Source organism: Myotis daubentonii, chromosome 7 (genome assembly GCF_963259705.1).
Source record: "Myotis daubentonii chromosome 7, mMyoDau2.1, whole genome shotgun sequence".
NCBI classification, from domain to species: Eukaryota; Metazoa; Chordata; class Mammalia; order Chiroptera; family Vespertilionidae; genus Myotis; species Myotis daubentonii.
The window spans coordinates 80,720,122-80,734,298 of NC_081846.1; the positions used below are offsets into that span (position 1 = coordinate 80,720,122).

Below are 14,177 nucleotides of genomic sequence, written 5' to 3' on the forward strand. Positions count from 1 at the left end.
TATGTAAACACTAGAGGCCTGGTACATGAATTCGTGCAGGTGGGGTCCCTTGGCCTGGCCAGCGATGGGGGCCGACTGGGGCCAGTCAGCTGTGGGGGAGGGACTGCGGGAGGTTGGCTGGCTGCCCCGATTGGGAAGTTGGCTAGCCGCAGGAGGTTGGCTGTGGGAGTTCACTGACCACCAGGAGGCAGCTCCTGCATTAAGTGTCTTCCCCTTGGTGGTCAGTACACATCATAGCTACCGGCTGGTTGTCCGGTCACTTAGGCTTTTATATATACAGATACAAAACACAGTATGCTGATATTAGACAAATTCAGCTTTAATTCACTAGCCAAAGGAGATTAAGAATATACTATAAAATGTTAATATAGGAAATATCTCAGTACACAAACTATGAAACCCTGTATTATAAATTTTGGTACAGATGCATGAGGCTAATACCATAAAAAGAAGGAAATGTGGGTCTAACTATTGTAACTCTAAAAAGGTACCTCAGTTATCTAAATGGAAGTTTGGATACTTAACAAACATTACAGGAGAACTTCAAATTCTGTAAACTGAAATGCTCATATATGTCATGTCATTGTTAAAAAACCAGCACACAATATGTTAGCTATATAAGTTAAATCTGCAGATATCACAGATAATATTCATCTGTTATTTCTGTGAATTTTTCCTAAAATAGTATTTAGTAATAAAGAATATCTCAAAAGCAGAGAGAAATGAAGCAGGATTACAACTGGAAATACTTAAAATAACATTTTATTTATTTGCTGGTATGATTATGAAAAAAAAAAATTTCTAATTAATTCCTAGTTTATTGTCTTTAAATTGTGTTTCTTCAACCAGCACACAGAGAATTTGTGCTAGACCTGACCACAGTGCATTACGAAAAACCTTAGCTTCCACTGAAGTCATATTCCGCAACCCCAAATTGGGCTCTGCATGACTGATTGCAAAGGGAGCATTAACATTCTTCCTGAAACAAGCCTTACACCTTTGAGAATATCCACATTTAACCCATGAGCTCACATCTATAGCAACAATGAACTTTATTCATCAGCTTTCAGAGGGGAAATTGGTTTACTCTATAATTAAGTCAGGCTGATCAAAGCCAATATTTCAACTTTTAAAAAAAATCAAAATTTACTTAAAAAATAAAAATGGGTGCATTACATACATCTAAATAGCCTTTCTAAGCTCCAAAAAGCATTCATCTAAGAAATTCCAAGGCTGCCTTTTCTTTCAGTTTTGTTTTAGTAGAGATTCTAATGTTCAGTAACAGAAAGTCTTTGAGAAAACAGCGAACTTCCTTCAGTCAAGGGCATAATTCGAAGCATTACATAATAATGAGATTTAAATTATGTATGGGAAGAAAAGAAGACTGCAACGAGGTATTAGAATCTCTCTTTGTATCTTTAGATTCAGAAAACCATAAACATGAGCCAAAACTGCTCAAAGAGGATGCAATATCCCCAGCATTTCCAGAGGCCTGCCAGGTGGCTGCTATGATCCTAGGGCTTGATGCCTACATTTCTGGGAAATCACAGAGTGCAAGTACTCCATCACAACTTTATCTCGAGAAGATGAACCCTTAACTACAAAGGTGCAGGAAGTCGTCCTCAGTTGCTGCTCACTCTAGGTACAGTAACCAAATACAAAATCAGTCAGATAAATAAAACATGAGAGGAAAAACAATAGGTGGGCAAGCAAACAGCAGTAATTCTTACTTCAGTTAAGCAATTTAATGGTGCTTCCTTCTACAGTTGTTCTTCGATAATAAAACAGCTGAGCAGCTGCCTACAAGAAGTCCTCCTCAAGATCTATCCAGCACGTTACAGAAGGCTTAATACTCCCCGAATCCTGAGAACACGCGATCTGTAAGACGTGAACATAGGCCACATGAAGAACCAAAAATTCTAAGTTCAACCTCTTCTCCTACTTAAATAAATTAAAATTTAAATGTTACTTCCAGTTTCAACTACTCACCCTCTAAACTGCTGAAGGTATTGGTGAACTGTCAAACAGCAAAAACAGAAAGCAGAGGTGGCTAGATAATAAACTTCAACCAAAATTAGTCTTTGAGTGATTGAAATGTTACTTCACTAAGTTCTTTTTAGGAGAAAATTCCTTAGAAGTCCCCACTCTTTACATGCCTTAACCTTGTGTCAAGCTAACAAAATCAGTATTACTTTTAGCTTAACAAGAATTATTGGTGGTACCAAATAGGAAAGCAGTCATCTGTTTTTAAAATGTGGTATCATACACAATCTTAAATTAATATGAGTTCTCAGAACAGGCAGAAAGAGGGTTAAACTCCACTATAGGCTCATGGTAACACTAAAGCACTTTTAAGAACAGAGTGGATCCAGAGACATGAAAGCATGGAACAGATTGAGAAATCTCAGAGGGAAGGTGTGGGAAGGTGGGTGGGTGGGAGTGATCAACCAAAGAACTTGTATACATATATGCATAACCCATGGATACAGATAATAGGGTGGTGAAGGCCGGGGGGTGAGGGGGGGGGGCATGGAGTAGGGCAAGCTAAAGGGGTCAATTGGGAAAAAAGGGGACATATGTAGTATGTTCAACAATAAAGATTTTTTAAAAAGAATGTGAATAACACAAACTGAAGCTAAACATAGCAAAGGGAATTTTTTAAATATTGATAAGAAATTTTGCAGAGTAATGAACTTGAAAAGCCTGGATGAATCCTGAGACATACTTTCATTCCCAATGTCTACAATGACGAGAATCCAGGAACAGTTGCACAATATGGATATATAAGACCTAAGTATAGGAGTTAAAATTAGGAGTATTTTATAATTAATTTAAACTTGGTAGATTCATTTTAAATGTAATTTAATATGAATTTCTTGCCTTCCTTCTTTGGTATTTTATCCATTAAAAATTATTTTTTTAAAAACCTAGAATTACATAAAGAAGAGGCATCCAGTTCCATAGTAATGTGGCACATTTTTATGTGAAAAAAAAATCAGAAACCAACTGATAAATATATAATACACACATATATATAAACACTTTATTTTCATAATACTCTTTTATCACTTCAATTTAAGTCATTCCATTATGAAAATGTCTTAATTGAAGAGAGAATATTTCTTCAAAACTCTAAATTAAGCAGAGCTTTATCAATTAAATTTACAGCAATACAGGCTTTAGAAATACATGATTCTTCATTTTACACTATTTCCCCTTTAAAAATTTGTCATGGTTTGTCACAGATTTAAAATACAAGGCACCTAATGCTATGAAAGGATAACACAGTATATGTAGTGTAAGTGAACCAGATCTTATCTCAAATATTCCTTCTGAAGTCTAACCAAATTTGTGTAAATATACTTGTCACATAAACATTTTTTTTGTTAATTTGCAATATTCTACAAAACTCAGAAATATAATCTGTACCTATTATAGGCAGCTTAATTTAGCATTTTACCTATACAAACATTGATCTACATACTAAACAATTTCTTGAAAACATTTTCATAATACAGTCCAGCATTTAACAAATAATAGGTGAAGATAAAATCTCCAGACATTAGGATTTTATCCCTTGATTAGTTCAGATTATTTCATCAGCTGAATTCCTTGAGATGTATAAGGCAGGTGGTCCTTTAGACAGACTGTGGACTGAAACTTCCTATAACTGTAGTGACGTGTATACAGCTATATAGCAAAGAACTTCATTATGAAAATGAAGAACACCAATATGAGGAAAATATATTTTAGAGTTCCAAAGAACTGAAAATATTATTTTTCAGAGTAGGCACTGAAACATTTTTCTCCAAAACCTTGCCAGAGATTGTCTTTTCGCTATATAATGTTCCATTGTCAAGCTGAAAATAAAAGCAAACACAAAATCATTAGATAACAGCTATCATAGCTTTAATTTTCTATAGTTTATATTTTAAAAAGCAAATTATCTTAACATTGAAATATACATCAAACACAATCTATGTAGTATATATAATTGGATATATGAACTTGAGGTGAGTCCTGAGAACACATGTAATTGAGTTCTATTACATAATTTTGTAATTATTACAAAGTCAGTCAAAGGCTGACACCCAACACTACTTAAAGATCATGTAATAAGTTTAATCATGGTGTATTCCACCATTACCCGCATTGAGACAGACTCCTGCCCAACCTGTCCTACTTTATTGCTTTATTGTAGCCCATTTTCTTTTGTCATCACCATTTCCCCTTTATCCAGCTCTCACTTCCATAAATATTGAAACTTAAGTATGAGTACGGGGATAATGCACAGCATACTAGGGAGGGAAAATGTATGTCATAGCAATAAAAAGCTTTAAAGAATAACTACATGTATTTTTTTAATTTAAAGTTGGCAAATAAACACATACTAGTTCCACTCTGTCCCTAAAAATCTCAGTAAAAAGACAATAAAAAGACTTTTTAAAAGGAATAAACCATGTGGACAAAGAGCAGAGCAGAGACAAGAAAACAGTGGCTAACTCTTAGCTAGCAGTAGAGAAATTGACCAGTTATATCTCTAAAATGAAGACACGACTAAAAACAAGCAGACTGGTGCAAATTTTACAGAAAAAGCAGTTAGAAAACCAGGTGCCCTCCTTTTATTTTTCACAGTTGGTGCCTCCCAAAAGAGGCTTATTCCTAAAAGAAAAAGTAGTAACAGAGGGTCTCTGGATTGGGGAAATGCCAAGCACAATCCTATATGGCTCAGATAAAAGCAACATTTGTATAGTCATAACAATGTAAAAGTTGACTATAGATCTACACAAAATTATGTAATAATGATACTGGGTTGATAAGAAGGAAGGAGTGATATTGAGTTGGCAAATAGGCAAGTGGGGTGAGAACAGAGGAGGGAGGCACTTGAAAGTAACCCATCCTCATTTACCATAGTGGGAAAATCAACTGAATATGCCTAAACCAAGAAAGCAAGAAACAGAAGTATAGGCATGGTACTTTAGAGCGCCAGGGAGGAAAATACCAAAGACTCCACTAAGAGTTTAAAGTGATTCCTGAGAATGGGAAAAGAGTGAACACAGGATAGATAGTGCAGAGCAGGGAGAGCTCCTTTGTATAAGATGTCATGTAGAACTCGAACCCTTTTGAACTACGGGCATGTATAACCATCATAACAAAAGGAAAATGAGCAATCACAGAAAAACACAAAACCAAGACAATTAGTTTGTATATGAATTTACCATGAGGAATTTACTTAAGTTTCAAGGTCCGTGTGATTACAAGGAATTGACAGGAGTTGCTCAATGTTCTATGTGAGGAGGGGAACCCCCAGTTGCAGTAAGGACACATTTCAATATCAGCTGCCTAAAGTGATCTCAGAAAAAAAGAGCCTGCATGCCCAGAATTTCAGTAACTTATTATGATCTCTCATTCTAAATAAATAATCACTTTTGTACCTGACAAAGACATATGTCAGATATATTTTAAACATTCATTCAGCAAAATATAAAATGTAATGTACTTTTTCATTCATATAAGAAATATAAAAGATATTTCTTAAAATTTTTAAAAACTGGGGAAATGTTCTTCAAACATCGTTAAATGAAAAAGCAGTCAGAGAATCAGGATATATACTGGGCCAGTTATAGTAACACATGCATAACGAAAAGATTGAATACATATCCAAGTATTGCAGTTTTTCTGAATGTTATACTTAGAGAAAAAACATGTTTCTAAAGTATATCATAAGTAAAATGATGATGGTGGACACGAATAAAAGTAACAGTTAAAACTTTGAATCACTTAGTTTGAGTCAGGCACTAATACTGTATGTACTTTAAACTTATGAAGTTTAAACTTATGTTTAATACTCCCTTAATAATGAGGGAATTTCTATTATAACTCCGTTTCCACAAATAAGAAAACTGAGGCACAGAGAGGTTAGGAACCTTGTTTTAAGGTCACAGAGCTAGTACATGGTGAAGCCGGAAATGAAACCCAGGCAGTTTAACTCCATTAGCCTCTTGGTTGTATAGCCTCTCAAACAACTAATTACGGAAATTCAATTTTGTATATAGCAATACAAGAATTAGAATTAGTCAACACGAAGGCCAGCTAACATACAAACCTGGATGACTGACAACAGCTAGCTAGCTCCATCCTCCTGAGCAACACTGTGCATAGGAATAAGACTCTCACACTGTTCACTGTCTTCTGAAACCCTTTAAAAAAAGGCAACAGTTAAGGAAAGCTTTAGAGCTAAAAGGAACCCTTAAAAATGATCCATACAGATGGCTGAAGCTGTGTGGTCAGAACTAAGACTAGGGCAAAATTTCTCAACAACTTGTCTCAAGTTCTTTCTATAATAGAATATGAAAGCTCTCTCTCTGTTTAAAAAAATTGAAAAAAATTTTGAGGCAATGCTATCATATTTTATTATGAATTTTATTAAAACCAATAAGAGTTCTCTACATTTAAATGTGTTATAGCAAAACAGTAACAACTTTAGTTTTACCTGTAAATCAAAACATTTTTTAAAAGTAGTTGTGAAGAAACTATCTTATAACCTAAGGACCTGAACAAATTATTTTATTTTTGCCTGGCATAGTACATATATAATTATAATCTTTCAATAATTCACAAAATCTCTAAAATTTAGGCCAGCATGATATGATTCCCATTTTATTTAGCAAATATTATTTGTTTAAAAATTATATTGTAGCTAAATCTACCTCTGAATTCGATGTTTTCTGCATATAAAGGCAAAAATTCTTCTGATTCCCACCATCACAGGATCCCAATTATTATAATGGCATAGGAGAGTTACAATAAAAAATGAAAAAAATACAGGGATAGCGCCTGCAAAAAATAACCAAGAAAACTGCACCTAAAAATAAAAGGTACAAAAAAAACACAATCATTATTATGAAGATTTTCCACTTTAATGTAAGTTTCCCATTTATGAAAAGTTACGGGAATAAGTTAACAAGCCAAGAAAATACTAGTAATACTAAGTACTGACAATACATTCGTAAGTATATTATTATTAAAAAGGATTCAGGACTTCAACATCTTAACCACTTGCTTAAATTACCAACAAAAATATTTCTCACTTGGGAAACAGCCTAAAGGAAAGCCAGAAAGGCATGCTTTTCACTTATTAGGCACAGTATGGCTGAGAACAGAATTACGAAACTCTAAGCTTTTGTCTTACGGATCACATTGCCCATTTCCCCTTCACTAATTACTATTTATCTCAAGTTGGTCCTGCCCTTCAGTTTCTGAAGTCATCTTAAAAACTCAAATTTTAAAAAAAGTATGTTATGGTCTAGTTGTGATATGTTGTGTTGTTACAGTTCTTAAGATAGTATTAAAAACAGATTAAACTCTTAACTTCAACTTCTATAAACCTTTTATTAACAATTGGCAACAAATTTTAATCCTGACACTTAAAATGAGCTTGATTATCTAGTAACAAAAAAGTTTCAAAAGTAAAATAAAGACTACAAATAGGAATGTGAGAAATGTGAGCCAGAGAAGATAAGCAGCGAGCTACGCCTCAGTGGTGCAGAGCCCTCAGCCATCAAGTCAGACCCTCCAACCCATCATTTTATGAGGGTTGTCAAGAAATTTAAAAATAATGAGATGCCATAAAGTTACAAAAAAAAATCATTCTTCTCTTTCAGTTTACCTTTACCACCTAGATTCAACTAAGAACTCCCTCTGGTGGGAAACGTATACTATTTCACTTCATATCACCATTAGACAGAGCAAAGGGGTTTTGTGAGAATGATGTTTTTTATGAGGGACTCACAATGTATAACACATGAACAATAACTGACAATTTAATATGCACATCCTGAGTGCATGGTACAACCCACAGGCTGAGTCAGCCTAAGAATGCCAGGAAAGATCAGTCAGTAAGAGAAAATAAAAAGCCTTCATGCTGTTATCAAATTATTGGTATAACAAAATCTTAGAACATTTTCTCATCTAGAAAAGCCACAATGCACTTAAATGACTCAAGACCAGAAAAACTTATGAATACTGAGGGCTAAAATGTAGATCTATTTGATAGAATGATTTCATGAATATTCAACTAAAAACCCTATAACTGAATTAAAGCAAACTTTATAAAGGTAGGTGAAACCCTAGATGACTTTTAAAGGAAAGTTCACTTTTAACAATGCAGGTGCATGTTGCCACATACTATAAAACTATTGGATTTCCAAGAAGCTAAGAAGATAATTTTTAAAAATGAAGACACCTATTAACAAAGAAAATTGCCTATATAAAAAATATATAATTCCTAAATATATCTGAAAATAAATCTAAGTATACTAGTAATCAGATATAGTTCCTATTATACAACATGTCAATTATAAATAAGTTCAAATAATATTTTTAAGCACAAATATTGTTAATAAATGCTAAAATTTCAGAAAGTATATATAAACATGATTGGCTAATAGAATCAAAAATTCCCATGCAAGTACATTTCTCCCATCATGCTTTTCTAGTATAGCTCTGGGGCCTACCCTGTGACTTTTTCCAGAAGGCATCTCCCAACCTTCAATTCCACCAAAGACTCAGCCTATTCATTTAAATGGTTGTCTAATAATATATGTGAAGACAATCCAGAAAAGACCACTTGGATATGTTTTTCTAATCAATGACATATCTGTATAATAAAAGCCTAAGTGACCGTTAAGGCCAAACGACCAGAATGACCAGTTGCTATGATACACAATGACCACCAGGGGACAGACACTCAATGCGGGAGCTGTCCCCTGGTGGTCAGTGCACTCCCACAGGGGGAGCGCTGCTCAGCTAGAAGCTGAACTCACAGCTGGCGAGCGCAGAGGTCGTGGCAGGAGCCTCTCCCACATCCGCTGCAGGGGTCGGTAAGGAGTGAGGGGTCCTGGACTGCGAGAGGGATGTCTGGCTGTCAGCTCAAATTTTAAAAAAGTATGTTATGGTCTAGTTGTGATATGTTATTACAGTTCTGTCGGGGGGGGGGGGGGGTTGGACCTAAGCCGGCAGGTGACTATCCCCCGAGGGGTCTCAGACTGTGAGAGGGCGGCAGGCCGGGCTGAGGGACACCCCCCCTCCCCAGTGCATGAATTTCATGCACCAGGCCTCTAGTACAGTGATTCTCAACCTAATACCGTGACCCTTTAATATAGTTCCTCATAAAAAACCCCAACCATAAAATTATTTTCATTGCTACTTCATCACTGTAATTTTGCTACTGTTATGAATCGTAATATAAATATCTGATATGCAGGATATATTTAGGCGACCCCTGTGAAAGGGTCGTTTGACCCCCAAAGGGGTCGTGACCCACAGGTTGAGAACCGCTGCTTTAGTATATATATATGTACACACACACACACACACACACACACACTTTCTCTTGTTTTACCTTCATCTTAAAGTATTTGGTTAAACAAATTATAAAATCATTTAATAAAATGAGATCCCCCGTGACATTTCCTTTTTTTAAATTCCCTAAAATTAACCTTCAATTTTATTTTTCAAATGTACAAAAGCTAATGTTTTCAAAATATCGGAACATTAAAGTTCAATTGCATCGTGGTCTACCAAAATCCTTACTTCCCCAATTTCACTATAACAATTTTGGTTCATATTCAAGATTATGACCCTGAGATGTAAAGGACCTGGATATTATTTAAATCTATAAAGAGAATCTAATATGTGTAACTTTAGTATTATATATATTTTATAATTTTGACATTCTTTGAAAATGCATGCTATGTAAGGTAATTAATTCTCAATTAAGGAGATTTCCATTTTTAACCATGATAAATAAGAATTTACTAAACCACAAAACCATGTTAAATATCAGTATAGTTTTTTTTTAAATAAAGAAGGTAGATATCATTAAGAGTATTTTGACTTTATCCTAAAAAGTGCAAAAAGATCTAAAGAAAATTAGCTTTCAAAATCTGATTGTAAGTTTTTCACATTATGCCTTTGGGCTTTCAAGTATTTCCTCTTCCAATTATATTAAACCAACACCCTCCCCCGCAACCCCTACATTCCCCCCCCCACATACACACACACACGCACACACACCATTTTGTTACTTAAAAGCTTACAAATACTGAACTGAGTGGTCCATGCTACATGCATCTTTTAGCATTAGCCAATGGCACATCTCTTTTCTCCTTGTTAACCCTTAGGAGCACTAAAGAAACTCCTCCCTTCAGGCTGCTGGGAGAGACCCAGATTCTCTTTTCTGCAGTACTGCCAATATTTATCACAAGATTCCGTATCCAGACCAGGACTTCATAGAAGAGGGAGGAGGCCCCTGCCCTGCTGAGTTCAGAAAGAAATGAACATTTGCTGAGAAGCAACACTGCTCATATACCTCACAGATTTATAGTAGTATTAGCAGGGTTAAGGATTTTATCTTAGAAATCAAAACACTACTACTTAAATGATAAAATATATCCCTACTCTATACCACTGACTTAACAAAGAGCATATGGAATATATCCACTCTAAGATGGAAAACTACATATAAAGATACTACTCTTAAGATAAAAAATTGAAAAGCTAAAAATTCAAGATATTATCCATTTCTTTTGGCATTTTTTTTTTCTTAATTCTCACCTGAGGATATTTTTATATTGATTTTTTTTTTTAAAGAGAGTGGAAGAGAGCGGAAAAGACACTGAGAAACATCAATGTGAGAGAAAAACAGTGATTGGTTGCCTACTACAGGAGCCCGGATCAGGGCCCCGGCGGGGCGGAGCCTGCAGCTGAAGTACATGCCCTTCACTGGAATCAAACCCAGGAGGTCAACTCTCTATCCTATCCACTGAGCCAAACCAGCTTGGGCTCTTTGGGTACTTTTTACATCTCTATGTAGTAAAGCACCTTGGGAGAGAAGGCATCAAGTATTTTTCATGGTTGTATCCCTTATAATTCAGTCACATCCCTAAACCTTCATTAGCTCTGTGTTTAATAATATACATAAAATATCTAATAAATAGCTTATCTTACCTTTTGCATACACATGTCAGCTATTATAGACAGAGGTATTGTAAGGCTTAGTGCAAGTGTGCCTATCAATGATGAGGTAAGAAAGCAGCCCCTAAAAAGGAAAAAACAAAACATACATTTCCATATTAAAAAAGTAAAAGGACCAAAGAAAAACAATCATCAATGTCTACCTACCCTAAAATATAGATGTGAGAAATCAAAAGCAAAAATGAAAGCTCAGGATGGACTGAGACATAATAAATAATAGAGTTATTAAGATAATTCCTAAGGTTTATCTTCAAATATTAAAAATCCAAATATGTAAGTATAAATATTTTGAGGTATTTTATGCTATTTTCAAGATCTGCTTACAGACATTGCTCAACTTTAAATGCATAACTTAAATTTCCTTAACATTTTTTACAAAACTGTCAAGAGTTGTGATAGCCCGACTGGTGTGGCTCAGTGGTTGAGCACTGACCTATGGTGACAGTTCAATTCCTGGTCAGGGCACATGCCTAGGTTGTGGGCTCAATCCCCAGTGGGGGATGTGCAGGAGGCAGATAATCAATGATTCTCTTTTATCATTGATGTTTCTATCCCTCTCTCCCTCTCCCTTCCTCTCTGAAATCAATAAAAAATACATTTTTTTAAAAAAAGAGTTGTGATAATGATACTTAGCTAAAAAAGCAGGCAGCTTTATTAAAACTGCAATACTTCACAACACAGACTTTAAGAAAGTGATAAGCCAACATGTGCGTCTGTCATCAAACAAAAAATATCTCACCCTCATGAGAACTAAGTCTTTAGATGTGTACTGCTCTTCTGGTTTGGTTCAGCATTAAAAAGAAAAAAAAACTGAGTATTTTTAAAGGATTATTTCCTCGTTGTTTCCCAATTGTCTAGCAATTGTCCTAACCAAAACCTGTATTATTTTCACCTTGAACTATCAATTAGTTTATTTTTATCTTAAACTATCAATATTGGTATCAAATTTTAAAATATCAATTTGCATATAATTTTGTTTAGTTGAAGAAAAAAAGAAACCATTATACCAAATAGGCGAGCCATTTATAACAACTAAAAATTTGGGTATATAAGAAGATAATGAATTATAGGCCAAGATAAAACCATAATGTATATCATTAGGACTATAGACCCACGGAAATTACAGGCAAGCAAGTTCTAGCTCAGTATAGGTTAGAATTTATAATGCTGTCTTGTTATAAAAGAGTCTATCTCTTGAAAGTGTCATTTGAAATATTCAACAGAGGCTGGACAATTCGTTCTTATTGCTGCAATAAAGAGAACTCAAGTACTAGTGGTTTCCACTACTCATAAGCTGCTCTATGAAATGAGGGTTCAGGGATTAAATGTATATATTTTTAATGTAGCATATGTTCTTAGAGATTTATAATGCTAAGTACAATCATAAAAAGTCTGATAGGCTTGTTATGGTTATTTTGAGTTGCCAACACCTAGAATTTAGGGATATGTTTGTTTCACTACTTACTCACTTTACTGAGTTTTTACTGTAAGTACTCATAAACACTTGAATATAGAGGTGTATCTGAAAAATAAACCTTGAGATCCTGAAAAATCCATCCTAGGTAAGGATAAATATAGCTTTAATCATAATATATGAATTTCAGTGTCCAGTTTAACTATTCAATAATAAACACTCACAAATACACAGTAGAGGATAGAAATTGTGCTCCCTCTATGAAGAATGATTTTGCAATTCTGTATCAAAATTTAAAGTCTATATGTTTGACTCAGTCTTTTCCACTTAGAGGCATTTATCCTATAGAATGCTAACATATATATGCAAAGATACATATAAGAATATTCAATGCTGTATTATTCACAAAGCAAAAGACTGCAAACTGAAAATGTCTCTCCATGAGGAACTGGTAAAACATGTTCTATCCATTACATAACAAAATGGATTGGAATAAAGTATTTTAAAATACAGCCTTTAAAAAAATGAACCTAAGTGCTATTATGTGAAGACTGAAAGACAATTTGTGAAAAAAAAGTAAAGTATAGAACAATATCCACAGTATGCTCCTATTTGTGTGTTGAAAATAAAACAAATTGAGGGGAAAATTAAGAGAATGAAACATAATTTTGTATGTATAGAAAATATTATAGAAGGTTTAGATGTTAATAGTGGTTGCCTTTGAGAAAAAGGAATAGGTATTTGGGGTAGAAGGGACATTTCCTTTTGATTGTGAACCTTTTGTATACTCTTTTAATTTTTAAAAGTTAAATAAAAAAGAATATTGTAAAACATGCTATTTATTATTTCTTTAAATATAAAATTTTCCAAGGAGCAAACTATAAAATCTCACATAATGGAAAGATTACACATCACAACTCATATTTTATTGTCCCCAAAGCCTACATTAAATTCTGCTAAACATAATGAAAATATTTTGCATATGTTTATTATTAAAAATAAAGTGTTCAATAACGAATGAGCATTTTAATATCGATAGGTGGCACAGTCCATGTTTACTATGAGTCTCAATGTAATAATCAAGTAATAAGGACCAAACTAAACCTTTATTTAGTCTAATATCCAAAGAAAAACTTAATTATTTCTTTCAGATATGTAAAAATGCTCTGCTTTGGAATTTCCCAATTTCAACTAAACTTACGAAACCAGAAAATATGAACTTGTATTAAAATACAATGAATACATAATTATTTAAAGCATATGGTTCAGTGGGTTGAACCATATGAAACTGCAGTCAAAAATGGCTGAAGATCAACAATTCTTTATGATCCTAGTAAGTTAAATCAAAACACAACCAGTAAATAGTTTTATCTGCTCAGAACCAAGAGTGAAGAGAGACAAGAGAAATGATAGAACAAAAGAAGTGATAACAAGAGGGATATGATATATATTAATGTATAAGATAAAGTATGTAACTATTTTAGGTTAAAAAAAGCATATAAATGCATGTAAAAAAAGATGGAAAAATAAATGAGTAAGTGGATTCTGAGATAAGAGTTTTAGATTAGCAAAGGAATTTAAGATGGGTACATAAATTACTATAATACAAAGCAAATCTTTAAGTACTACATGAAAGTGAGTGGTGAGGATATCAAGAAAGTAAGAGCTATTCCCTTATTAGGGAAGAGGAAGAAGTATAGGCAGAGCATAAAGAAAGACTTCTTAC

At 34.1% G+C, this 14,177-nt stretch overlaps 1 protein-coding gene across 14 annotated transcripts in view; it reads right to left on the bottom strand.

Moving 5' to 3' along the window:
* Positions 1–298: 298 nt before the first annotated feature.
* Positions 299–14,177, bottom strand: part of SLC35F5 (solute carrier family 35 member F5) — a 49,366-nt gene continuing 35,487 nt past the window's right edge. For 6 of the 14 annotated variants that reach the window (XM_059704647.1, XM_059704643.1, XM_059704642.1 and 3 more), the window contains 3 exons: positions 11,011–11,101; positions 6,711–6,865; positions 299–3,860 (listed from right to left, as the gene is read on the bottom strand). In XM_059704647.1, the coding sequence (XP_059560630.1) occupies positions 3,782–3,860; positions 6,711–6,865; positions 11,011–11,101 (325 nt within the window). In that variant the 3' untranslated portion in view covers positions 299–3,781. Of the gene's footprint in view, positions 3,861–6,106; positions 6,201–6,710; positions 6,866–11,010; positions 11,102–14,177 lie in introns of those variants that run through there. The other 8 variants (XR_009453861.1, XR_009453860.1, XM_059704648.1 and 5 more) reach the window with 4 other exon arrangements.